Below are 27,803 nucleotides of genomic sequence, written 5' to 3' on the forward strand. Positions count from 1 at the left end.
GATGATGAATGATAATGTGATGCCTCAGTTTCGTAAGACCTTACAAGTCAGAAAGCAACAGGTGTCAATTAAGAGCCATCAACGACCATCACAAATGTAAATAAAGTGAATTTATTATACAGTGCAGTGTATTTCTTTCATTACAACAACATTAGCACATTTACTATACATAGAATAAGGTATGTTGTGTGTAATTTTAAGGCTTATTTATTTGAAAATTATATTTTATGGAGACTTGGGAACGGATTATTCTCATTTTCATGGTTTCCTATGGGAAATTAATTTTTGGGATACACACCTTTCGCCTTACACAGTCTGTATGGGAACCAATTAAGTTCGTAAGCCAAGCCCCACTGTATATCAATATATATATGCAATATATAAATCAATAGGCCTTTCTTGATACTTGCACTATGTACAGTTTTTTTTATGACACGGTTTTGCACATTTACAGTATACAGTTGACATTTTTATTTTGCTATACTTAGAATATCTTGTTTTCTATCTTTGCACCCCCCCCACCCCGTCCCCGTTCAAATTGCTGCTCTGGACTGCAAATTTCACCATTGTGGCACGAATAAAGGTTTTCTGATTCTGATTCTAAATACATACATATTGGTTTATATAGCGCTCAAGCTGGAACAAAGAGCTGACATGGAAAAAAGGCAAATGCTGCCCCTTGTGGAAAAGAAAAAAAACATTGGCAGAGGCCATGGCCAGTGCTTTAGAGACACCCAAGCATGAAAGAACAAAAACCGAAAAAAATCGGGAATGGCGCTCCATGTCATATTTTCAATTCCCGAATAAATTCATGAATGGCAGTGAATGAGTTAAAAATGGCATAAATGGATGTTAAAGTGCATACACTGGATAGGAACTTTCAAAATGAAATACAACACATTTTATATTGGTTAAAAAGTTAAAAGCAAATATACTTTTCCCCCATTCTTATTTTTGAGGCGTTAACAAACTGTAATGCAGGGGTCGGGAACCTTTTTGACAAAGAGACCCTTAAAAGTAAAATATTTCGAAATGTTTTCAGTGAGAGCCATATACACACACACACGCACACACGCACGCAAACACGCATGCGCGGCCACTTTTCAACAAAATATCAGAATGTATTATTTAAAATAACTCTGTGATAATACTCACCAATAATATGAATGGTTTTCCGTTCCTCATGATTGGTAAAACAAAATCCAGCCAAAATATCGGAATAAAAGTCAACTTTTCGGGTACATACGCAAGGTTACTGCTAGCTGGCCTGCACACGGCTCATTAGCCTCAACACTTACTTTCTGCTTTCTCTCGCAGAAGGATATTGATGCTAACGTTAGCATGGGTCTTGTCAAAATGTCACTGACATTCAACTGTTTCATCAATGGTATTGTTTCATTGGAAACATTGCAAATTAGAATCAGAACCTTTTCTCTCCACAAAGGCAAATCCTTCGGTTTACTCAACTTGAAGTGTGCAATAGTACTCGTCATTTTTTTCTCGTCAGGCTTATTCAAAAGGGCCGTTTACCTGTTTCCACAATGGCCGGTATTATCTAATCAAAACCGTGCTTTCCGCCAACTGCCGCCCAAACAGGAAATGAACAGCGGAAAAGTGCGAATATGTACAGTAAAGTCTCGTTATATCGATATTCAAGGGTGTCCGAAAAAATATCGATATAACCGGGACTATCGATATATCCGACCCTGTTTGCATGTAATTTTCTCAGTGCGTACATAGAAATAGTATCGATATAACCGGGACTATCGATATATCCGATATCGATATAACGAGACTTTACTGTATTTAGTACTATCGGCGAGCCAGATGCAATCATCAAAAGAGCCATATATGGCTCGTGAGCCATAGGTTCCCGACCCTTGCTGTAATGTATCAAATACAGTGATACCTTGGCTTATGAACTTAATTGATTCCCAGACAGAGTGGGTAAGGCAAAAAGTGTGTATCCCAAAAATTAATTATCCATAGGAAACCATTAAAATGAGAATAATCTGTTCCCAGGTCCCCATAAAACATAATTTTCTACTTTGTAATTTTCTAAGCCTTAAAACTACACAAAATATACCTTATTTTATGTATAATAATTGTGCTATGATATTATAATTAAAGAAATAAACTACTGTTTAATAAAGTTGTTTTATTGACCTTTTTGATGGTCGTTGATGGCTTGATGGAATGGAGTGGCCAGTTTCATTAGCATTAAACACTTGATGAGGAACATATATTCTGTCACCATCTTGAGGCATGATCCCTTGTAGGTGCTTTCTCTGCGATAATTTTACCTAGTTCCTCACCAATTGTTTCCTCATTCAATTCTGTTTAGCTGGGTTGATAGCTTTTTGCATCAAGTGTACAGATGGCTTGTGCAGGTTATTTGTGGAGCCTGATTGATGGGAATTTTAACCTTGCATTGTACACTCTGCCTTTGAACTATCAAAGTTGAAAGTAGTCCAAATTTCACAGTTTTCTGTCCATTTTGTCAGTCTCTCTCTGTCGTTTGCCTGTCTCTTTAATGTTTAAACCACCTCCCCTCACGGCTGCGTTCTTGACCAATCACGTGGCTTTAACCGAAGACTGGGGGCGGGGAATAAAGGACAAAAAAAATGGCGGCAGCCATTTTCTTTTTTGGAGAATGGCTTCACTCTTTTTCTGTCTGTAACCCCCCCCCCCTCACTGCTGTGTTCTTGACCAATCACGTGGCTTTAATCGACGACTGGGACGAACATCACTTGTGGCAGCTCCATGTTTATCCCGAAAAATAGTTTGTATGCCAAGGTAACATTTTCATAAATTTACCGTTCGTAAACCAAAACGTTCGTAAGCCAAGGGGTTCGTAAACCAAGGTATCAGTGTATGTTGTCCATAGATGTGGCCAACCAAAACGTAAACATGTTCCAGCACCAAATTTGGGGTTAAATTAACCAATTTTTGGTGTAAAGATATAAGTGCGAAACAACCAGAATGAGGACAAGTCGTTATCCAATTGAGTGTTTTTTTTCATGAAAATTTCACATCAGGCTTAGTCTTCTTCTTTGGAGCCCTGTTTCATGAACGTTTCCTGCAGGACAGAAAAAAGGGGGGCGGGGGTGGAGGGTAAATAACAATGATAAGATCAATGATTGAAATCAGGCAACGTGGCCTTGAAGTATCCAGTGACATCAAGCTACGTGCTAGCTAGCGGTTGAGCAGAGAGCAAAGGCAAGATGACGTTTTGGGCTTCCTGTTAATCAACACCAACGCCACTTTACATTCAGAAATTACATGTATTGTCTGTTGTCAATTGTCCGTCTTTTTTAGCCAGATTTTAAGTGTCTTGCATGCTGGGTCCGAGAGGACATTAATTTCATCTGTGCTGTATGTCATGCATATTGGCATATTTGACAATAAAGCTGACTTTGACTTTAATTAAGAAAATGTGTTTCACTTGCGCTGAAAATTAGTTTGAAGCAATAAAAAGGTGGATATGATCCTCACAGATAAAAAATAAAATAAAAATAAAACATTCTGGGGAGGGCCTCGATGCGCCGATGGAAAAGCTGCTTCAGAGCTGCTTCTGTTTCCTCAATTTAATGAGGTTAAAATGATATTTTTTAAAGAAGCAAAAAAAAAAGCCCATTTGGGATCATGCTGGAGGCTCGTAAATGTCTAATTTCTTACTCGCGTGAAAGTGTTGGGAAAATCGTCTCGTCCGGAGCAGGACGTCCGACTGCAAAAGATGAAAGTGATGGAGAGGAAAAAAAACCAACAAGAGACAGTGAGGAAATGCTAATCCGAAACCGGACCGAGCTTCATTTTAGAACACCGATGACCCTTTGGCATTGCGCTTGTCTTCAAACTGAGCCGATGCCCTGCTTAGTACCAGTTTTTTTCTTTTTTTTTCTCACCAAAATTGGCTGGAGTTTTGGGGCTTGAAACTGGTCCTTAACTCATTCAGTGGCAAACGATGTGTAAAATTGTGTCCACTCCAGTGCCAGGGTGTTTGTCATTCTCACTCAAATTCCAGGACCCACAGAATATTGAGTTTTAGGACTACATAAATATTCAATTGAGCGTAAGAAACCATAGACTCTTCTTTCATCAGAAAAAAAGAGTTAAGTCCTAAGTTATATAGGTTTGGAGTCAGCTGAGCTTGAAATGGGGGCGGCTGTACAAAAGGCAAATTCTGCCCCCTGGTGGAAGGGAAAAAAACATTGCCATAGGTCTAACCAACGCCTTATCGGCACCCAAACAAGAAAAGAACTACATCTGAACAAATTCGGTACTGGCACTCCACGTCATATATTTAATTCCCAAATACATTTGGGAGTTCATTCCTAAGTTATATGGGTCTGGAGTTATATGAGCTCAAAATGGGGGGAAAGGTACAAAATACAATGCAATATTTGTTTATATCGCGCTTTAACATTAGCCAAAGCTGTAACAAAGCGCTAACATGGAAACATTGCCAGAGGTCTGACTCTCTTTTTTCATTAGAAAAAAAAAAGAGTTTATTCCTAAATTATATGGATCTGGAGTTATATGAGTTTGAAATGGGGGCAGCTGTACAAAAGGCAAATGCTGCCCCCTCGTGGAAGTGAAAAAAAAAACAGAGGTCTGACCAGCGCTTTATGGGCACCCCCCCATGCAAGAAAAACCAAAAGCTGAAAAACTACGGGCGCTCCACGTCATATTTTAAATTCCCGAATAAATTTGGGAATGGCAGTGAATGAGTTACAGATTTGGAATAATGATTGTATTAATTATGAATAATAATTTAAAATGTAGATGCATGCATAGTCTTGGCTAACGAACTAGTTTTCAGCGGACGGACAAAACCACACAGCGCCATGGTGGCTGGCGGACTAGTTTTCATCACCCACTTTCTTTGAGTGGAGACGTGGTTTGTTATCAAGTGGAGTACTTTTGCTATTATGGGACCGAAAAAGACCTCACCACAGGCTAGTGTTAAGTCGAAGAGGACACAAAAGAAAATGACGGTCGAGTACCAGTATGCTAATTCGACCATTGCTACCATCCATTGACCACTACCTAAATAACTATAAAACGACTTTATTATAAAGTACATTGTATTTCTTTCATTCCAATACAATAGCACATTTATTATACATAAAATAAGGTATATTTTGTATAGTTTTAAGGCTTATTTAGTAGAAAATTATGTTTTATGCGGACATGGGAATGGATTATTTTTAATGGTTTCTTATGGGAAATAAATGTTTGGAAGAGGAACTTTTCGCCTTACACACACTTTCTGGGAACCAATTAAGTTCGTAAGCTTAGGTATCACTGTGTTATTGTTCATTATATACTCCGTTTGAACCTATTTGATACTCTAGTTTTGATTTGATCTTATCCGGGAAATGGGAAAAAAGGCCCATTTTGGCAGTTGCTCCTCCAGTAGATGGAAGCAAACAATAGCAAATGTTGGAGGAGTTACTGGAAAGGGGAGGGGGGAAAATTGTGCTGTAATGCCAGGCGGATAGGACTTTGAAAGATGACGAATGTTGTTTATTGTCAACTGGGGCCCAAAGACGGCCATTTTTTTTTTGGCGCTATCATTTGCTCATGCGTACAAGTACACTCACGACTCAAAGACCAAACAGTTGCTAGCACCAATTTGACTCTTTAGAATGTCACCCAACTTCTAAATCGTTCATTACCTTTCGTCTTTGTTCTACGGGAACTGCGGCAGAGTTAAGAGCGTTAATCCGATTCTCGATGTACGACACCTGAAAAGAGAAAAGGAGACTGAAATGGCATGCATGGAAGTGGGAAAAGACATTTTTTTTTTTCCTCACCTGAGTCTGCGCGTTCTGCACGTCGGCGGCGGCTTGGGCGATTTTGTCCTCCAGCTCAAAGAGTAAAGCCGTGGAACCTTGCAAGCTTGACTTTGAGACTTCCTCTTGCCATTTTTCCTGCTGACTTTCGATGGAACGGTCCATCTGAAGAAACAGCAGACATACAATACAATACAATACAATACAATACAATACAATACAATACAATACAATACAATACATATTGATTTATATAGAGCAACATCTGAAGCTGGAACAAAGCATGAGCTTAACATGGACAATTATGATATACAGGAAATAAAGCGGACACAAAGATAGTCGAAAGCAACAGGGAGTAAAACTAAGATCAAGTCTGAATCATGCTGAGTCATGACAACCACATCAAATACGACTCGACGACAAATCCATATTATGCCGAACATGTTCATTGTGGTAACATTTATTTCCCCTATATTCAAATTTGCAATTCCAGCTAATTTTGTGCTGCCCTGAATCAGGCCGATATTGCAGCGTACAGCTCCAGTTGTGCTGATTAACTCCTTCACGGCCATATGATGTGCAAAAATGTGTCCACTCCACTGCCAGGGTTTTTGTCATTGCAGGACCCACAGAATATTGAATTTTAGGACGACATAAACATTCAATGCAGCTTAAGAAACCTTAGACTCTCCTCTTTCATCAGAAAAAAAGAGTTAATTCCTAAGTTATATGGTTCTGGAGTTATCTGAGCTTGAAATGGGGGCGGCTGTACAAAAGGCAAATGCTCCCCCCCTCGTGGAAAGGAAAAATCATTGCCAGATGTGCTGTCCAGCGCTTTATTGGCACCCCCTGTCAGAAAAAAAACAAAACCCGAACAAATTTGGGAATGGCGCTCCACGTCATATGGCAGTGAATGAGTTAAGCGAGTACAAACAGGAGTTAGGAGGATGTGCGAAAAAAGAAGATATTTTTGGCTATTTGGAAGGCTAGCTATTAGCTATTTAGCTGGCTAGCTATTAGCTGTATAGCTGGCTGGTTGTTAGCTATCTGGCTATCTATTAGCTATTTATTAGCTATTCGTGAGCTAGCTAGCTAGCTATTAGCTGTCTAGCTGGCTGGCTGTTAGCTGTCTAGCTGTTGGCTATCTGGCTATATATTAGCTATCCATTAGCGAACTATCTAGCTTTATATCTACTAGAGTTACTTCAGGGTTGAGTTAACACTGGCGCGTGTGGCTGCCGCTGCTCAAACACTGCAAAACTCATCCTGTGACTTTAAAGTGACCTTGAGAGTTTTGAAAGGCACTTCTAAATCCTATAATGATGATGATGAGGATGATGATGATGAGGATTATTATTATTATTATTATTATTATTATTATTATTATTATTATTATTATTATTATTATTATTATTATTTATTATTATAACTTTGCATTTGAAATGCAGTTGTGGCATTCCGCCACTACGGAGGCGCCATAGCAACAGCGGTCCACAACAAAGAGGTGAAGAAATGGCTCAGGTCCTCCTTCATCGAGCTCCGGTATTGGTCAGGAGAGGAGGATATTGGCCTCAATTTGAGCCAGATTTCAATTTGAGGATGTAGTGTGACATTCATCCCAGGTTTTTTTTGGTAGAATGCTGTTCCACTACCAATTAGAGCTCAGAGTTTTAGCGAGAAAACATTAGCGGTGAGACAGTAGCAATGCTGTCGCGTTGTTGGGGAAGTGTGAAGGAGCATTGCCATAAAGCTGTCGTAGCTCCAACTGCTGTTCTGGCTTTCATTAGCGTTCCATTGGAAAGATTGATGGTTCCCTCCTTTGGAGACACGCTACACTTAACTGAATGTACAGAGTGAAATGTATACCGTGATAGATGACTCCTGACCAAAATGGAAAGGCCGCCCTCATTTTGCTAGCAATAAAACATAACATCGTGCAAAGTCGTGCTAGACCACCCGATCAAATCTGGGTGGTGGAAAGCTCTCCTGAGCTTCTGGTCCTACTCGTGTGAGATGATATAGAATCCGAGGCCGTGGATAGCGTAGCTTTGGCTAGTGCATTGACGTAGCCGATAACATTGAACTGGCCCGAACCCTGACCCTCTTAGAGTGGGGGACATCACAATAAAGAAAACTCCCCATAGGCTCGGTTTGAAAGAACCTCAAAAAGGCCTTCCTAAAAAGTCCAGCAGGATTTTACGCTGTCAGTCATCAGGCGCGCGCTGAAGGAATAGGGATCGTTGTCAGCCAAAAAACAAACGGCTTTCAACAGCCTCATTCATCAGTTTTCATGTGTTTCTGATGTGTTCTGGTTCGGGAAAATATTCATTGATTGTTTATTCATGACTCCCCGTGGAATGTTTCTTTGTTTTGCATTAGAAAGTAGAAAGATTAACTCATTCACTACCAGACAATGTGCAAAACTGTGTCCACTGCAGTGCCAGGGTTTTTGTCATTGTCACTCAAATTCCAGGATCGACAGAATATTGAGTAGTAGGATTACATAAGCATTCAATACAGCGTTAGAAACCTTAGATAATCAGAAAGAAAGAGTTAATCCCTAAATTATATGGGGCTGGAGTTATCTGAGCTTGAAATGGGAACATATGTACAAAATACAATACAATACATATTGATTTATATAGAGCTTTAACAACAGCTGAAGCTGTAACAAAGTGCTAACATGGACAAAAGGCACATGCTGCCTCTCATGGAAGGGGAAAAACATTTTCTGAGGTCTGACCAGCCCTTTATGGACACCCCCCGCAAGAAAAACCAAAACCAGACCAAATTCAGAAATGGTGCTCCATGTCATGCTTTTCAATTCCCGAATAAATTCTTGCAATTAATATTTGGGAAACATTCTGGGATGCATTCAGAGATATTTACGTGTGGGTGTTTCTTACAATTTCAGAGTGAAATACTGGCCGTCAAACTGATGGCCCGCCTAAAGAACCTTTTTGGACGCCGACGACCGGCATGCGCTTTCCCTGCTAACTTTTTGGACTCGGTCTTTGGTTCACATGCACCCTACCTTCTGAGAGTTGCTGAGAGTGGATGTGCAAGGTACTCTGCTCAACATTTTATCCGCCTCCAGACTAGATGTCATTGCTCCGGCAGAAATCTCTCGAGACGAGACAGACCGGTTGGACTCTGCCTCGTCGGAACTCAGACTGTGGTCACTGACGTCGCCCGCCATTGCAATCAGCTTCTGTCTCAGTTCATGCTCCTCCACGTCTGCGTCTTCCCACCCGGACAGAGGAGAAGTGCTCTCTCGGCCACCAAGAGTGCCCGTGTCCTGCGGGAACAAGCGTCAGAGGCCTTTCGAGAGGGTATTCAGAACAGTTTTCAGAGAACCGTGACATCCTATTTACCTGGGAGGAGGTCAGCGTGATCTGCAGACGGTTTAAAAAGTTCTCGATGGCTGACATTCGTCGGTTCAGGTCATTGATCTATGGATTGGATTGGATTTGCCTTTATTAGTCTCGCAGTGGAGAAATTTACATTTCACAGCAGCAAAGTTATGAAAGTAGAAAAGCAAAACACAGACGGGGACGAGATGATGGCTTTTATCTGGGTACTCCGACGTCTACATTTCCAAACAGGCTCACGGACAGTTTCTGCCACCAGGCACTCAGGAGACTCAACTCCCTCCCAGCCCTGCCCCCTTACTCCTTCCCACTGCAGCACTCACTGAACTCTGAGTACATGCTACACGCCGTACTATCATCCTGTACTCTATGTTTTCTTTTTTTCTGTACGACCTCACCTAAACCGTTTTTGTTTTTGCATTACTACACTATGTCACTTTACACACGACACTACCTCACTTTACATTCACAATATACATGTATTCTCGGTCTTTTTGCCTTGCACGCTTTTTGTCTTGCACACTGGGTCTGAGAGGACAGTAATTTCATCTGTGCTGTATGTCATGCATATTAGCATATTTGACAGCTGACTTTGACTTTTGACTTTGTTTAATTGTCCTATGGCTCTTTTCCGCAAACGCTTGTGCTACTTTCCGGGTCAGTGCCTAAGGTAGCGGCAGTTTGTTCTTTTTCCACCACGGAAATTGGATCTTGCTCTGGTTATCAGGACGATCGCAGATGTTGAGGTAGTGACTCCCTGGACACAGAGGTTTTACACAAACTGTCCCCTAAAGTCAGCTTAAAGAGATTCCAGTTCACTCCTAAATATCACAGGAGAAGTAAAGTAGGTCTGCTTAATGATGAAGCGCCGCTTTCATGAGCAAAAACAAAATCTGGTGTCACTTGAGAAAGTAAACAAAGCTCCTGGGAAACGTAATAAAAAGTCCACAAAATGGCTCCTAACCTAAGCGTTAGATTTCTGGTCCACGTCGATCAGTTTACTCTGAGCTCTTCTCCCCCTGCCTTGAATTCGGAGCGGTCGTTTGAGTACAAACACGACTGGGCCGTTGGGAGCCATCAGAACCATTTCTGACGATTGACATCTGCTCTTTGTGTTCCCGTTGTGCTGCGAGGCTCGCTGTGAGACAAATTGACCATGACCCAAGAGAAGCATTGCAGAAAGAAGGTCCGCCTGTGCTAACGTGAGGCCCTTTTATAGGAAAGCCGGGGTTTTGCTCTTACATCCCAGAAAATGGTTTTTCGAATTGAATACCTTACTATTCCTATCTGTGTGAATTCAAGTGTGAATAACCCTCAAATTCTCCTTGAGGGGAAACGCAAGTGTACTGGCAACCAGTCCATGGTATACGCCATGTCTCAGGGCCCAAAAATCATCAATCTATCAATTTTTCTGATCCGCTTTATCCTCACAAGGGTCATGGCGGGTGCTGGAGCCAATCATGACAGTCTTTGGGTAGTAGCCTGGGGACAATCTGAACCGGTTCCCAACCAATCGCAGGGGATACACAGACGAACAATCGCCCGGCCTCACACTGACATCAAGGGACAATTTGGAGTGTTCAATCAGCCTGTCATGCAAGTTTTTGAAATGTGGGAGTAAACTGAAATACCCTAGAAAAGTCACACAGGCCTGCTCTCGGGAAACCATACAAATTCCACACGGGGGAGGCCCGATATGGAATTGAAACAAATAAATAAAAACTATAAATCGTTCATAGCTATGGATGGTTGTGTCTATCTAAACAGGCCCTGGGATCAACCATTCCAAGATGTAACCCACTTCTGTCACCCATAATCAACTGGAACAGGCTCCAGTTCAACCCTGATCAGGACAGTCGAGATGGATCATGAAGGACAACCGACAACCGGAACAGGCTTCAGTTCAACCCTGATCAGGACAGTCGAGATAGATCATAGATGGAACGATCATGAAGGGAAACTGACAACCGGAACAGGCTCCCGTTCAACCCTGATGTGGACAGTCAAGATATATCTCAGATGGAAGGATCATGAAGGACAATTGACAACCGGAACAGGCTCCAGTTCAACCCTGACCAGGACAGTAAAGATAGATCAGAGATGGAACAATCATGAAGGACAATTGACTGACCTGTGGCAGTTGGTTGGGGTAGTTGAGGCTCTCCGGGGACACATTGCCACAGGGTCCCGAATGAGAACGGTAGCCTGGAAAGTCCCGTTTTAGATCATCGTCCTCCTCTGAGTCATCATCATCATCATCATCAAGGCCCATGAAGTAGCTGCTGCCACCCCCCCGGGGTCCTCCGGCACTCCCGCTGCCGCAAGAAGAGTAGCTGAGCCCGGATATGCAGCGAGACAGAAGCGTCCGGTTGTCTGAGGACACAAGGTCATCTACACAAAACAACAACAAAAAACATGGTGTCATACATCAATCCAAATCATAAGCAAAGATATTTTCATCTGCTTTCTACCTTGTTGTGGAGTGAAGCTAACGACAGACCCGACGTCCGTAGTTTTGCGTTGGTCTTTCAAAAATTGTTGGACAACTGAAGTCATGTCGGACTCCCGTATCCCCAGATTCATCAACATGATGTCATCCGGAGTCAGAATCTATAAGAAGTCGTCACATAGATATTTTTGAATTCTTGGATTTCATTTTTAAACTTGCCTGGCAACTAAATGTCAAAACACTCGGACTTTAACGGAAGCGAATATGGCATCCTGGTCAAGTTGGATCAGTTTTTGGGACACTCAAACTCAATCATCATTGCCCCTGGAGAGTAGTAAAGACCAGCCCTTGTCATCAATTTCACCAATCAACATAAAATTGGATGGACGCGTTTGTCATTCTGAGCAAAAGTCAAAAGGACATGTCTGGAATTGACCTCAGTGGCAGCCATTTTGTTTGGAAGCACAGCTATTTTGGAAAACGGTTTGGGTGCGCAGTGCATACCTGGTGAGAGTATCGTCTGGATTGGGCGAAATAGTCACAACGCAGGCCAAAATCGATGGGGTCGACGGTGAGACGCCTTCGGTTTTTCTTCATCTGGCGATATCAGTACGGAAAGAAATAATGAAGAAAGTTTTTGCCAAGGTCCATCATGAAAGAAATGGAATAGCTCCACCGTGACAGATTCTGAGATTCTGGTACTATACCGTATTATAATGTTGCGAATCCATATAACTTTCTTCGCATCCAAGAGCTGTTGGGAAAAGTATATCATCAATGCATGGGGACATTTTGGACACTGGGGACTTTTTGGTCCAAATTTTATTGTTTGGTACATCCACAAGCGTTAACCTAAAATCAGACGTTGGGTGACTTTGCGTCATCCATTCATCAACTGCACACGGTTAAAATTCGGTAGCAGAATAAAAAAATCAGGTTTGTTTTCCAAAGATCTGACGTCAAAATGAATGCTAACGCTTGTGACCGAGTTAGCAAGACTCAGTAGCGTTAGCGAGGTCCAGTGAGGAAATTGGGACTCGAAATTTGGCGAGGTGTTTGGTGTGGATGGACTTACTGTGGACTTCAGGGTTGCTCTGCGTGTCGTATTTGCAATGCTCTGCGGGGAGAACATACAACCCATTTAACATTAATTCAACATCACTTGGCCTCATTTGGGTTGAAGGAGAGCTGGAGACCCTCCCAGCTGATGTTGAGTCCAGAAAAACCCAGATAAATCAATCCCAGGAAGCAACCATTCGCACCCCCCCATTCACGCAGTTCGCAGAACTCCCTCAAGCTGACACGTATCTGCAGAGGAAGGCAAATGGCTGGGATTTGAACCCATAGCCTCTAAACAGCAAGGCGGGCGAGTGAACCGCTTAACGCCGCGCTGTTCCCAAACAAATTTCCTTTGCAGACTTTTTAGACGACACCATGCAAGCTTTCGGAGCCCCAAGGACCACGCGTGTGAAGTCATGCAAGTTGCATTTAATCCCCGCAGTCACATGAATGTCTGCTGCAGGCCGGTTGGTGAGCGCTGAATATTTTTTGGGGGCGGGGATTGGGGGGGGGGGGGTCTAATTGGATTACATGTCATTAGACTTTTTGCATTTTGGTCACACTTCAACCCGGAAAAGATTTCATCCAAACAAACATTACCCAAGTTAAGCTTTTTTCTGGGAGAAGATGGTATCATTCCTCGGCGCACATGTGACTGGATGATCACAAGGTCCGCTGAGCAAAGCCCTGCCAACCGGCATCCTTTTTACCCCCCTCCCCCACCCACCCCGACCGTGTGACTCAATCCCAAGCGGTCCCAGCACACAGCTGCATCGACACAATTCACTGGCGGATCGATGATCTCACAAAGTGGACTTGATTTACACGCTCGGGAGTGAGGAGACATACGATGGAAAGGTTTCCAAAAAGTTTATCGACATTGAGTGGAAACGACAGCTGCCGCGTTGATTAAATGGCAAAAGTTCTCGTGGTCCACCGAAGTACGAGTAAAGTCACCGCCGCCCAAAGACACCAATATTTATTTATCTATTTATTTATTTAGTCATTCATTCATTCAGTCTTTTATTTATTTATTTATTTATTTATTTATTTATTTATTTATTTATTCATGTGTGTATTTTTTCTTTTTTTTCTTTCATATTTATTTATTTGATTATCAGATTTTATTTATTTATTTATTTATTTATTTATTTATTTATTCATTCATTCAGTATGTCATTTATGTATGTATTCATTTATGTATTTATTTATGCATTTATCTATGTATTTATTTATTTATGCATTTATGCATTTATCTATGTATGTATGTATGTATGTATGTATGTATGTATGTATGTATGTATGTATGTATGTATGTATGTATGTATTTCTTTATTTATTATTAATTTGTATATATATATATATATATATATATATATATATATATATATATATATATATATATATATATATATATATTTTTTATTTATGTGTAAGCATATTTTATGTATGTATTTACTTACATATTTGCTTATTTATTTAATTATCAGGTTTATTTATTTATGTATTTATTTATTTATTAAGAGATAAAGAAGGTGGAGGATTTTAAGTACTTGGGGTCAACTGACCAGAGCAATGGAGAGTGTGGAAAAGAGGTGAAGAAGCGTGTCCAGGCAGGCTGGAGCGGCTGGAGAAAAATGTCAGGTGTGATGTGTGATAGAAGGGTTTCAGCTAGGATGAAAGGAAAAGTGTATAAAACAGTGGTGAGACCAGCCATGATGTTTGGACTGGAGACAGTGCCGCTCAAGAAAAGACAGGAAGCAGAGCTGGAGGTAGCAGAGCTGAAGATGTTGAAGTTTTCTTTGGGAGTGACCAGGTTGGATAGGATCAGGAATGAGTACATTAGAGGGACAACTCATATTAGAAGCTTTGGAGAGAAAGTCAGAGAGGCCAGACTGACATGGTTTGGACATGTCCAGAGGAGAGAGAGTGACTATATCGGCAGCAGGATGCTGAGCCTTGAACTGCCAGGCAGGAGACCGAGAGGAAGACCGAAGAGGAGGTTTATGGATGTGATCAAAGAGCACATGAAGGTAGCTGGTGTGCGAGAAGAGGATGCACAAAACCGGGATAGATGGAGGACATTGATTCGCTGTGGCGACCTCTGAGGGGAAAAGCCCAAAGGAAAAGAAGAAGAAGATTTATTTATTTATGTATTTATTTATTTATTCGTGTATTTATTTAGCTATTTAGACATGTATTTATTTATTTATTTATTGTCATGGGTCACTTAGGCGTGACGTGGCAACAGCGAAACCAAATCAAGGCTCAATGGTCTCATAGCCTTATGACTTGCACGCAACAAATTGACGGATGACTCGCTTTGATAACACAAACACGCTATGATAACAGTTTGCTCAATCCTTGAAGCCAACGACATCAAATAATTCTCCCATATGAGGACCGTCGATGGCGGTTGACTTGAACATTTGTATCTGTTCTATCCTCACCGCTGTTCCTGTTTTTTTGGTCTGATAATCTATCGTTTTTTCGGACCATAAGGCGCACCGCATTATCAGGCGCAACTTCAACGAATGATACATTTTAAATTTTCCATATATAAGGCGCATTTGGATGATAAGGTGCATGGCTACACTCTCAGTTGTACCGGAGTGGTCCATCGATGAAAAGGTTTCTTCAGCCGTCATCTGTACTTCTTTGAAGGTGTCGGACGTTTCGCTTCTTATCCAAGAAACTTCATCAGCAAACTAAAGTCTAACTGGTAGTTTAGGCCCTATATATATATCCCTACTGTCCAGACATGGCGGTGCCGGACTCTGCTACGATAGGTCCCTGCTCTCAGGTTGGGGGGAGCAGAGGACTACTCCCTGCAACTCCACTGATTGTTCCTATTGTTCTGACTAACGACTGGCCTGATTGCCCCACTTCGACCTGTATCACCTCATCAGTATTACTAATCCTATGTTGCCTAAGCAGGCTATTGTATGAACAAATTGAACCTCACCCCACCAAACCGGTTTAATGAAGGATTTAGTTGTTTTATGAAAATCGCGATTGGCTGGCAACCAATTCAGGGTGTCCCCCGCCTCGTGCCCGAAGACAGCTGAGATAGGCTCCAGCAACCCCCGCGACCCTAATGAGGAATAAGCGGTACGGAAAATGAGATGAGATGAGATGAAAATCGCTTCTTTTACTCCCCTTTCAAACCATCTATGTTCTTTCGCTAAGATTTTAACCTCATTGTCGTCAAATGAGTGGTTGCTAGCTTTTAGGTGCATATGTACTGCCGATTGAGGCCCACTAGTATTATCCCTGCGATGTTGATTTTTTTTTTGAGAATTTGTTTAGTCTCCCCAATGTACTGCTCTTTACAATTTTCATTCTTACAATGTATGGAATAAACTACATTACTTTGTTTTTCATTTGGCAGCCTATCTTTTGGATGCACAAATTTTTGCCTTAAAGTGTTTAACGGTTTGAAATAAGTAGGAATTTTGCTCTGTAGTTTTTCAGAAGGTACTGCTACTCCTCTCCTTTTTGTATCTTCAGAATTTTTGGTTTAATTCCCTACTCTTTCTTTCTGACATTTGTTAAATGACCACTGAGGGTACCCACAGTTTGTGAGTGCTCTCCTGATATGTTTTGACTCCTTTTCTCTACCTTCAACACTTGTTGGTATTAGTTTAGCCCTATTCTGGAGGGTTGTGATAACTCCTAGTTTGTGTTGTAAAGGGTGGTTAGAATCGAAAAGTAAGTATTGGTCAGTGTGCGTAGACTTCCTAAAGGCTTCTGTTTTTAGCGCTCTGTCCTCTTTTATAATTACTTTACAATCCAAAAAGGCGAGTTGGTTCTCTTTAATGTCCTCACGAGTAAATTTAATGATGATGTCTACCGAGTTGAGGTGATCTGTAAAGGATTGAATTTCTTGGTTTTTAATTATGACAAAAGTATCGTCCACATATCTAAACCAGTGTCTAGGTTTTGTCCCCGGGAAGGATGTGAGGGCCTGTTTCTCCATCTCTTCCATGTACAGATTAGCCACTATGGGTGAAACTGGTGAGCCCATAGCACAACCATGAATTTGTTTGTAAAATTTCTCCCTAAATTGAAAATACGTAGTATTAACGCAGATTTACAATAATTGACAGAGTGGTCCGGTTTAAGTTAGGTTCTTTCATGCAGAGAAACGTCCGCCAGCAGTCTCGTCCTCACCACTGAGACTGCCGCTGGGGTTGGGACAGATGTAAAGAGAGAAGTCACATCGTAAGATGCCAATGTTTCCTCAGGTTCCAATATGAGGTCTTTGATCCTCTCTACAAACCCTGTGGTGTTCTCTACGTGATATTCTGTGTTACCAACCAACGGAGCTAAGATAGTTTTTAAATATTTGGCTACATTGTATGTAGAGGAGTCAATGCTACAAACAATGGTCTGAGGGGGAACCCTTCTTTATGTATTTTTGGCAGGCCATAGATACATGGCGTGGCCTCTCCCGGGTATAATGTAAAATACATCTGTTTGTCTATATGTTTACCTTTCTCTAAAGGAGACAAAAGGGTAAATTTCAAAAATTACTTTTACAGAAACAATCACAGCCACTTGTGAACACGGGAAAAATTAGGTATTAGCAGATTTCAAGGGAGAATTGGATAAAAAATTTGTCAGACAGACATCTCTCAGAGACAGAAAAGGCGGTACTAACCAAAGGTTTAAATTTCTCAGTAACTCCTAAAACAATGCCTATAATAGACTACATCACAGCTACTGAAAGGGCTATTAAAAATAACAAACTTTCCTATGCAGAGGGAGATGATCTGCGCATTAAAATACCAGCCCTTCTTAGAACTCTTTCAGCTACTACAGCATCATTGGAGCAGTCATTCTCCGCACAAAACACTGAAAACATACAGTGGGAACAGGACTGATCAAGGACGACTTTCTTCTCTGGCAGTGATCTCCATTGAGACAGAGAAACTTGGACTTCATTTATAAGTAAAGGTAACACAATAATAAAAAAATATATATTCTTTTTTTCTATGCTACAGTTTGTATACAGTATATAAAGAATGCTGACATGACATTTTAAACAAAACACGTTAACTGTTGCCAATCAAATGGTGAATAAGCTACTCTGTGGAGTTAATCTGTTTGTAAATCTGACTGTGATGACGTCAGTGCCTCACCAGCCATGAACCTCACCGCATGTCACTGACGAGAACGTATGGGAAATGTCAACTATCACGTTTGTTAGCTTCAAATGCTAAGCTACGAGGTTACAGGCGGAGCTCACTGTCATCCACAGCAAGTGTAAACTCCACTTTTGAACACGAAGCAAGTGATGATAAATTCCCACCGTCGATGGGAAAGAACATGCGCCATGCGGGGGTGTAGCTGACAAAGAGACAAGAGAGACCCCAAAACTGTGGTTGCAGCTGCGAGAAGCCATTTTAGGGGGGTCGCGGAGGGGGCGGGGGGTTGAAATGGAAAAGATTAAATCCCATCAGAGATTTGGCACAGTGCTAATGTATGACTTATTATCCCCCAAAAAAACCTGACTCCATGTCACAAGATTGAAGACGCTCACGCAAATCACATCGTGTCTTTTTTTTTATGGGTGGGGGCAGGGTTTATCTTCCTGAGTCGGGCCAATCAACCGCAATTATGGATTATTATCTTTTTTTGTGTGTGTGGGATTTACCTGCAAGTATGTACGCCTCATGAATTGGACTTTTGCGCTGTTTGTCACGGTGTTGATGAGCCAACTTGGATGTTGGACATCCAGCTGTTCAATAATGTACCGCTTCTGGGTTGTCTTGTTGTGTAAGCTCAACACCCGCCCCTCACCGGCATTTTGTCTCCTTGCCCACAAGAACATCCGGGGGAGCAGTTGAGCTCAACCTTGTTCCATGGGTTGGCTTGGAGTTGGATCGGACAACCAGAAGCAGACAAAATGGCCACAAAACACCCGAATGTTAACTCATTCAATGCCATTACCGGATTTATTGAGTAATTGAAAATATGACGTGTAGTGCCATTCCCAAATTTGTTCGGTTTTGCTGTTTCATGTTTGGGTGCCGATAAAGCGCTGGTCAGACCTCTGGCAATAGTTTTTCTCTTCCACAAGGGGCAGCATTTGCCTTTTGTCCATGTTAGCGCTTTATTAGTTTTGCTTTATACAGTAAAGTCTCGTTATGTCAACATCGGTTATATCGATAGTACTGCTTATTACGATACTATTTCTATGAACGCATGGAGAAAATTTACATGCCGCAGGATCGGATATATCGATAGTCCGGTTATATCGATATTTTTTCAGACGAGAATATCGATATAACGAGACTTTACTGTACTTAGAGTGATACCTCAGTTTACGAACCCCTTGGAGCCATTCATGAATTTGTTTGTTTTTTTTTTCTTGCAGGGGTGGTGTCGATAAATCGCTGGTCAGACCTCTGAGCAATGTTTTCCCTTCCGCAAGGGGGCAGCATTTGCCTTATGTCCACGTTAGTGTTTTGTTACAGCTTCGGCTGGTGTTAAAGTGCTATACAAACCTATATTGCATTGAATTTTGTACCTCTGTCTCTATTTCAAGCTCACATAACTCCAGATGAATCAAACTTGGGAATTAACTCTTCATTTCTGATGAAAGAATAGTATCTAAGGTTTCTAATGCTAATTTCAATGTTGATGTAGGTCTAAAACTCAATATTCTGTGCGTCCTGGAATTCAAGTGACAATGACAAAAACCCTGGCACTGGAGTGGACACCTATTTAAACAGCTTCTTCCCCCAAGCCATTAACTCTTTGAACTCTTCAACAGTAGCCAAAATGGAACTGTATAGTGCCACTTAGCAGTTTTTTGACGACGATACTAGTGCAGCGTGTTCTACCGGAAACAAATTCCTTGTGTGTTCTACATACTTGGCAATAAAGATGATTCTGATTTTGATTCTGATTCTATTTGAACATTATCTGGCAGTGAATGAGTCACATTAAACCCAACAAGTCAGATCATGTTACTTCTGGGTTGAGTGAACGCTGGCGCGTGTGGCTGCCGCTGCTCACCTGCAGAAAAAATATCCTGTGACTGTAAAGTGTCCTTGAGAGTTTTGAAAGGCGCTTATAAATGACAATTATTATTATTATTATTATTATTATTATTATTATTATTATTATTATTATTATTATTATTATTATTATTATCATCTCTGCAAGGCAGACTAGCGAGCAGTCAAAGTTGTACCCTGATTCATACTCCAGCTGCCCACCAACCCCCACCCCCTCACGGTCCTGAATAAGTGTAAGAAACTATATGCTGATGAAATACTGTATTTGGTGATTGACGGCACCCACGCAAGCGGTGCATCTGTTTTCTGTTCCGTTTGCCAGCTACCCCCCCAAAAATAAGAAAAAAAAAATCCACAGATTTTCATTGTATAACCGCCAAATATTTTCAATCAGCTGCTGAGATTCAGTCTCTGCGCCGAAAGGTCACAAAAATATTTACCAAGAGCCATCCCGCACATTTTCACATGGAATCCACCGCGATTCGATGAGCTAAGTGTCACTCAAAACCATATTCACTCTTACGACGCCCCCCCATCTGGAGTGTCCAAATCCCAATGCCACGAAGGGCAAATGCAAAAAAAAAAAAAAACGAGATTACTCACTTGTGTCGTCCTCATCATCGGAAGAAGAATATTCATGTTTTCCACTAAGTTTCTTGAATAGCGATCGCATCACCTTGGCGCTGCCGAAACGCTTAAATCGCATCCGCATGTTCCGGTGGTACCATTCCAGGCTGCCAATCTTCAGGACCCTTTTCAGAGAAACCGAAGCCAGTCACAAATACAGTGATACCTTGGTTTACGAACTTAATTGGTTCCCAGACAGTGTGTAAAGCAAAAAGTGTGTATCCCAAAAATTAATTTTCCATAGGAACCCATTAAAATGAGAATAATCCATTCCCAGGTCCACATAAAACATAATTTTCTACTTTCTAATTTTCCAAGCCTTAAAACTACACAAAATATACCTTATTTTATGTATAATAAAGTATACTGTACAGTGATACCTTGGCTTACGAACTGAATTGGTTCCCAGACAGAGTGTGTATAAGGCGAAAAGTGTGAATTCCAAACATTAATTTCCCATAGGAAACATTAAAATGAGAATAATCCGTTCCCAGGTCCCCATAAAACATAGCTTTCTACTTTCTAATGTTCTAAGCCTTAAAACTACACAAAATATACCTTGTTTTATGTATAATAAAGTATACTGTACATCGATACCTTGTTTTACGAACTTAATTGGTTCCCAGACAGTGTATATAAGGCGAAAAGTGTGTATTGCAAACATAGATTTCCCATAGGAAACCATTAAAATGAGAATAATCCGTTCCCAGGTTCCCATAAAACATAATTTGCAAATAAATAAGCCGTAAAACCACACACAATAGACATTATTTTATGTATAATAAATGTGCTATGGTCTTCTTCTTCTTTTCCTTTCGGCTTTTCCCTTCAGGGGTCGCCACAACGGCTATGGTATTGTAATTAAAGTAATAAACGGTACTGTATAATAAAGTCGTTTTATTGACATTTGTGATGGTCGTTGATGGCTTGATGGAATGGATAGCTTTTTGCATAAAGTGTCTCAAGGACCTATGGGTTGTACATCTTCAAAGTTGTGATATTGCAACAGCAACAGATGCAGGCAGACACACTTGAAACTTCTTTAATAGCTGGTTCCCTCTTTTGTCTTTTCTCTTCAAAATGTACAGATGGCTTGTGCGGGTTATTTGTGGAGACTGATTGATGGGATATTTTAACCTTGCAGTCTACACTCTGCCTTTGAACTATCAATAAAGTTGAAACGAGTCCAAATTTCACTGTGTTTTTCTCATTGCCCTCCTCCACCTCACTGCTGTGTGTGTCCCCTCCCTCTTCTACCACGGATCTTGACCAATCACGTGCGGCTTTAACCGAAGACTGGAGGCGGGAAATAGAGGACAAAAAAAGTCGGCTGCCATTTCCAGCTCCTCGTTCACTTCAGAGATCCAGCTCCAAGAACCGGCTCGTTCGCGAACTACACATCACTCATTGTGGCGCTCCGTGTGTTTCCCGAAAAATAGTTTGTATGCCAAGATTATATTCTCATGAAAAGTTCGTTAGCAAAAGCGTTCGAAAGCCGAGGTATCGCTGTATGATAAAAACACAAAACACACGACGGCCATTTTGGTTAGCAAACAAGCTAATTCTACTCTGACAAATGGCAATGTTCCCTACCTGGTCATGTGACAGGAAGCACACACCCAGCCGTTCTCCTTTTTGTTGTAATGGCTGCAAGAACCGCAGACGTACAGACGACAATCCAGGCACTGGCGCTTCTTGTTCACCAAAAACTTGAACGCTTTCAGGCAGCGGATGCAGTGAGACTGCGTCAAATTCGTACAGTCGCCCAGCATTTCTCTTTTACAATCTTCCTGCTCAATTTTGGTCTTGAGTTCTCTAAGGGGAAGAACATCACAGCCACATTGAATATTTACTTAACGTGGGGGGTGAAGCACTCCCAAATCTTTTGGCAATATTTCCCGTGTAGCCTCCGGAGTCGAAACACAGCATTAGAGTTAAGTGCAAAATGGCCACCAGTTTTTGTTCATCTCAGGGAGCGGCCATTTTGCCTTTGGAGAATCACATCACAGTCGTTCGGGGCTCAGGTAACAGCCAATCACGACTCGGCTTCAGGAAACAGGTGACCAAAATTTGCCGACCAAAATTAGGCGAATTTCCAAAAGTGTTGTTTCCCCTCAAAATTTGGTTTTATAGCAATAATAATAATTTAAAAAATGATTTTGACACTGGGCTCTCTCTTAGAATGTGAAAAGCTCGGTCATCCGGGAGTGGCTCATACTAGAGCCGAGTCTCCTCCACATAGAAGAGGAGCCAGATGCGGTGGCTCGGGCATCTGATTAGGATGCCTCCTGCACGCCTCCCTGGTCAGGTATTTGGCCCACGTCTCCTCCAAACAGAAGAGGAGCCTGATGAGGTGGCTCGGGCATCTGCTTAGGATCTCTCCTGGATGCCTACCTGGTCAGGTCTTCAACCCGCTTCTCCTCCACATAGAATAGGAGCCAGATGAGGTGGCTCGGGCATTTGACGAGGATGCCTCTTTCACGCCTCCCTGGTCAGGCATTTGACCCGCTTCTCCTCCAAACAGAAGAGGAGCCAGATGAGGTGGCTCGGGCATCTGATTAGGATGCCTCAAGTATGCCTCCCTGGTGAAATGTTTGACCGGCTTCTCCTCCACATAGAAGGAGCAAGATGAGGTGGCTCGGGAATCTGATTAGGATGCCTCCTGGACCCTTCCCTGGTCAGGTGTTCGATCCGCTTCTCCTCCACATAGAAAAAGAGCCTGATGATGTGGCACAGGCATCTGATTAGGATGCCCCTTGGACGCCTCCCTGGTGAAATGTTCCGGACATGAAGACCCAGGGAGGTCCCACGTTATTTATTACCCATGAATAGTTTATATTTCAGTACAGATTTCAGCAAGGATCATGAAAATTGACACACATGATTTGCTTTCACAGGCCGAATAAAATGATGTGACGGGCCGGATCTGGCCCCCGGGCCATGACTTAGACACCTTTCGTCTATAGTATATCACTCTTGACACAGTTTCAAGGCCTGCTTTTTCTGTCATGCGATAGCTTCTCCCATTAAAATGAAACCTGGTGGGGGCTAGAAAAACTAAACGTCTTTGGAAAGTTTCTTTGGAAAAGTGGGAAAAGGCCCAGCCTGGAACAGAAAAAGATTGTACGATTTCCAAGAAAATGATCGCTTTCGTTGATTGTTTGGTTGTATTTATCTGTCACACCTTGAAGGCCGATTGGCTGACTTGACATTAAACCGTTTGACCAAAAAAAGGTTGGCATTTCGCATTATTTTTTGTGGCTTTACTGCCAAACCTGCGGAATGTCAGGACACGGGCCAAACGTTCACTTAGACCCCAACAGCTGTAAAGACTTAACTAACAGATTGTTCCCAGACAAAGTGATGCTCTCCCTTGTCTTTTCTGCACAGAACGGAAAAAGGCGACGTTTCAAAAAAGTCCACTGTGTCAAAACGTCCAGGTGATGCATTTTTTTGGTGCCTGCGTCCAATCCAAAGCGATTTTTCAATTGATAACGGGAGGAAAAGTTGACAAATCGCATCTGGTGGTGACATAAGAAAGTGACTTAACCTTCTGATCGATGTAACGTGCCAGGAAATCATAATAAAAAGTCAATAAAGTTTCAACTTTATGATTGACAACCATTTTGCGCGTCCAACCCTGATGGATGTCTCGATTGATCTTTACCAAGAATTTTTGCGACTTGTGATCCATGTTTCGCCAAAAAGTCCAACCGGAGTTTTTGGGAGTGTCACATGGAAATATGGCGGCGGGAAAAGTGCGTGATGGTCAGACATCTGATTCCAATTTGGGACTCGCAGTCAAGTTTTTCAGATGAGGACATTTTTTTTGGGAAGGGGGGGAGCAAGATGGCGGTCTTTCCAGCAAATAAACTCATCCATGAACACTTCATGGTCAAACGATTCCCCCTTTTTTGCCAGTACATTTAGCACTTCATCCATTTTCTTCCACAAATCCTGCGTTAAATTGCATAGGGAGAAACCAAAGCAGGACTTGAAACTCTCTCCCGAGCCACTTCGTCCATTTTATCCCGTGGTGACTTTGAGATGTTCTCAGTTCACATAAGGGACCGGGGTGTCTCCAGTAGGCCCTCGTTCTTCCCAAGGGCTCCCTATGCCCAGAACACCTCACCAGTGAGACTTGAAAAAGGCATTCTAATTCATTGCTCAAATCGCTTCATCTGCTGAGTCTTCATTATTGTTTGGAATGGGGAAGGAATCGGTCTCACTGTACTGCAGAGGAAGGTCATCCTCTGGAATTTAATCAGGTAAACGCGTGCATTTTTGTCCAATTTCTTATTTTGGGGGAGGCAGAGCAAGATGGCGGTCTTTCCAGCAAATAAACTCATCCATGAACACTTGGTTAAACAAGTTCCTTTTTTTGCCAATACATTTAAGCACTTCATCCATTTTCTTTCACAAATCCGGTTTAAGTTGCTTGGGCAGTGACCAAAGTGGAAAAATTCAAGACTTCTCTCTCCCGAGCCACTTCGTCCATTTTATTATATAGTGACTTTGAAAGGTTCTCAGTTCAGGTAAGGGACAGGAGGTGGCGGGGGTCTCTCCAGTAGTCCCTTGGTCTTCCAAAGGGCTTCCTATGCCTAGAACACCTCACCAGGGAGACTTGAAAAATACATTGTAACTCGTTGCCCAAATCACTTCATCTGGCAAGTCTTCATAACTGTTTGGAATGTGGAAGGAATCGGCCTCACGGTTCCAATTCTATTTGGAGAGGAAGGTCATCTTCCGGAATTTAATCAGGTAAAAGCGTACATTTGTCTCCAGTTTCTTACCCAAGCCGATCTTCCTCCTTCTTCCTCAGGTGGAAATCCCGCTGAACAACTTGCCACACGTGCGCAGCCTCATCATAAGTGAGCTTGGAGAGATCCAACCCCTTGGCGGTCGCGGAGCCCTGCATCTTCGTGACTCGGACTTCAGAGGAACTCGTCGCCAGCCTTCCAGATTTTTGGTGTCTGGAAGACAGGAATTGAAATCATAAAACATCTCCTAATACCCACATTAGGTCCGGGTGGTATTTGAAGCGGTGCCAAATCAATGTGTGCGGTCGGGTGGTCACACGCATACCTTTCAGCTAACCACGAGGTTCGGTGCAAAAAACACAGCGCGTCAATAACAAATCGCATGATTCAATGGATCCAATGGAAAAAAAACCACAAAAACAAAACATATTTTCAATAAGATATATTTTTATTTTTATTAAAATATTAGAAAGTACATTTTATATTTATTTATATACTTTGTTTTTCCACCATCTGCCTTTTATAAAATTGCTGCTGTAAATTTTCTTTTTTTATCTTATTTTGAAGAGAAACAGGAAGAATGTTCAATTTGTGTACTTTGAATCATTTCTTGTGATTTATTGTTAATTTTATTTTATTTTTTAAGAAAATGTTGAAAATGTAAATTGTCTTTTTAACATATATTATTGAGGTTTAAAAATATTTGACTATACAGTATTGTGTAACATTTCACCCAAAATGTATAATATCAAGAAAAAGATATTGAGAAAAATATTGAAGATAAATAAAGGACATATATTTAAAAAAAATACTAATTTAATTGATCACAATGTATATCAATACCACAATATTGCTGCAGTGTATTTCTCCAATTAGACAAATATTATTTCTTATCTTATTTTAAAGGGAAACAGGAAGAAAGTTCAATTTGTGTACTTAGAATCCTTTCTTTTGATTTATTGTTCATTTCATTTTTTAAAGTAAATGTTGAGAATTTACTGTGTTGTATATTTGTTTTGTCATATTTTTGAGGGTTAAAATATTTCACTATGAGGTGTTAATTTTCACAAAAAATATATATCACAAAAAAAATCAAGAAAAAGATATTGAGAAAAATATTGAAGAAAAATAAAAGGGACATATATCGCATTAAAATCACAAAAATGTAGATAAAGAAAAAGATATTGAGAAAAAAATATTGAAGCAAAATAAAAGGTACATATATTGAAAAATAATGACATTTATCACAAAAAAATTATACTGTATCAAGAAAAATATATTGAGAAAAATATTGATATTGAAGAAAAATAAACAGGACATATATTTTAAAGAAAATTAATTATTCACAAAAATGTATATCAAAAAATATATTGAGAAAAAATATTGAAAAAAATAAATGGGACATATATTTTAAATAAAATTTAATTTATCACAAAAATGTATAATATCAAAAAAGATATTGAGAAAAAAAATGAAAAAAAAAATAAATGGGACATATATTTTAAAGAAAATTTAATTTATCACAAAAAATATATAATATCAAGAACGGATATTGAGAAAAAATATTGAATACAAATAAATGGGACATATATTTTAAAGAAAATTTAATTTATCACAAAAAATATATAACATCAAGAAAAAGATATTGACAAAAAATATTGAAGAAAAATAAAAGTGGCAGATATTTAAAAAAATAACAAGTGAATTCATCACAAAAATATTTACATCAAGAAAAAGATATTGAGAAAAAAATATTGAAAAAAGGGAGATATATTTTAAAGAAAATTTAATTTATCACAAAACTATGTATCAAGAAACAGATATTGAGAAAAATATTGAAGAAAAATAAAAGTCGACCTTTATTTTAAAAAACACACAAAAAATGCATAATATCAAGGAAAAATATTGAGAAAAAATATTGAATAAATAAATAAAAGGGACATGTATTTTAAAGAAAATTTAATGTGATTTAAATTAATTAAAAACAAATTAAAGTAGCACTTTTGCAAAAAAAATCCTAATGAAAGGTAGAATTTATAAAATGTCGATACATTTTTTTTTGAGACAATACAAATAACATAGTATTAGCTTCACGGACAGATAGGTGCAATTCGATCGTACAATAATAGTGCAATCGAATATTATCACAACACACACACACACACACACACACACACACACTCATAAAAATCAGTATTGATGATGGCCAAAATTTAAGCGCATTTCTAAAAAACCCGCATCCATGTGATGATGCAAAAAGCAGGTGAAAGCATCATGAAGATTGCTTACCTTGCGGAGCGACGAGCCTCAAAGGCACAGAGAGCCGACTGCGGGGCAAACGCCGGCGGCGGCTGCCAGCACTTCTGATCGATCACATGTCCACTTAACAAGAGGGAGGGGGGGGGGGGGCAAGAAGAAGGCAAAAGAAGAGAGGAGGGGGAAGCAAATGGGTTGACCGCATTTGATTGAAGGCTGTAAGGGGGTTAACGGTTCACTGATAGGCCTGTCCGTCTTCAAATGAGCTAAAAAAACAAAAAACAAAATGTCAAGTCACATGTCATGCACATGAATGTAAGATGGCGCAGACAGCGATCCATTCATGTGCTTTTGATTCAAAGCGTTTAAAATCACATTGCTTGTAAAACCGGATTTAAGAAAGTCCTTTTGGGGACAGAATGGGGAAATGGTTGAATGGTCACCATCCCTCGAAT

At 40.7% G+C, this 27,803-nt stretch overlaps 1 protein-coding gene across 2 annotated transcripts; it reads right to left on the reverse strand.

Moving 5' to 3' along the window:
* Positions 1–4: 4 nt before the first annotated feature.
* On the reverse strand, positions 5–27,515 carry mlphb (melanophilin b). 2 transcript variants are annotated; one of them, XM_089003013.1, is made up of 15 exons: positions 27,382–27,515; positions 25,126–25,305; positions 21,926–22,147; positions 20,309–20,457; positions 12,694–12,735; positions 12,326–12,372; positions 12,123–12,215; positions 11,641–11,779; positions 11,301–11,560; positions 9,173–9,250; positions 8,833–9,096; positions 5,820–5,963; positions 5,682–5,750; positions 3,679–3,727; positions 5–3,079 (listed from the first exon to the last, which is right to left on the reverse strand). In XM_089003013.1, the coding sequence occupies exons 2-15, from the start codon at positions 25,248–25,250 to the stop codon at positions 3,030–3,032; spliced, it is 1,731 nt and encodes a 576-aa protein (XP_088859139.1). In that variant the 5' UTR covers positions 25,251–25,305; positions 27,382–27,515; the 3' UTR covers positions 5–3,029. The 2 variants fall into 2 exon arrangements, with proteins under 2 accessions (XP_088859139.1, XP_088859140.1); XM_089003014.1 differs by lacking the exon at positions 3,679–3,727.
* Positions 27,516–27,803: the final 288 nt, after the last annotated feature.

This window comes from Hippocampus bargibanti, linkage group LG08 (assembly GCF_051943395.1).
Source record: "Hippocampus bargibanti isolate YZ-2025 linkage group LG08, ASM5194339v1, whole genome shotgun sequence".
Classification (NCBI taxonomy): domain Eukaryota; kingdom Metazoa; phylum Chordata; class Actinopteri; order Syngnathiformes; family Syngnathidae; genus Hippocampus; species Hippocampus bargibanti.

Bases quoted from the DNA above. Each gene is read 5' to 3' on its own strand.
- mlphb (XM_089003013.1), bottom strand. From the start codon at position 25,250: ATGCAGGGCTCCGCGACCGCCAAGGGGTTGGATCTCTCCAAGCTCACT. The intron at 12,736-20,308 runs GTGAGTAATCTC...TTCTCCCCGCAG, and splicing joins CGATGATGAGGACGACACAA to AGCATTGCAAATACGACACG. The intron at 3,080-3,678 runs GTAAGAAATTAG...TCTGTCCTGCAG, and splicing joins TTCCCAACACTTTCACGCGA to GAAACGTTCATGAAACAGGG.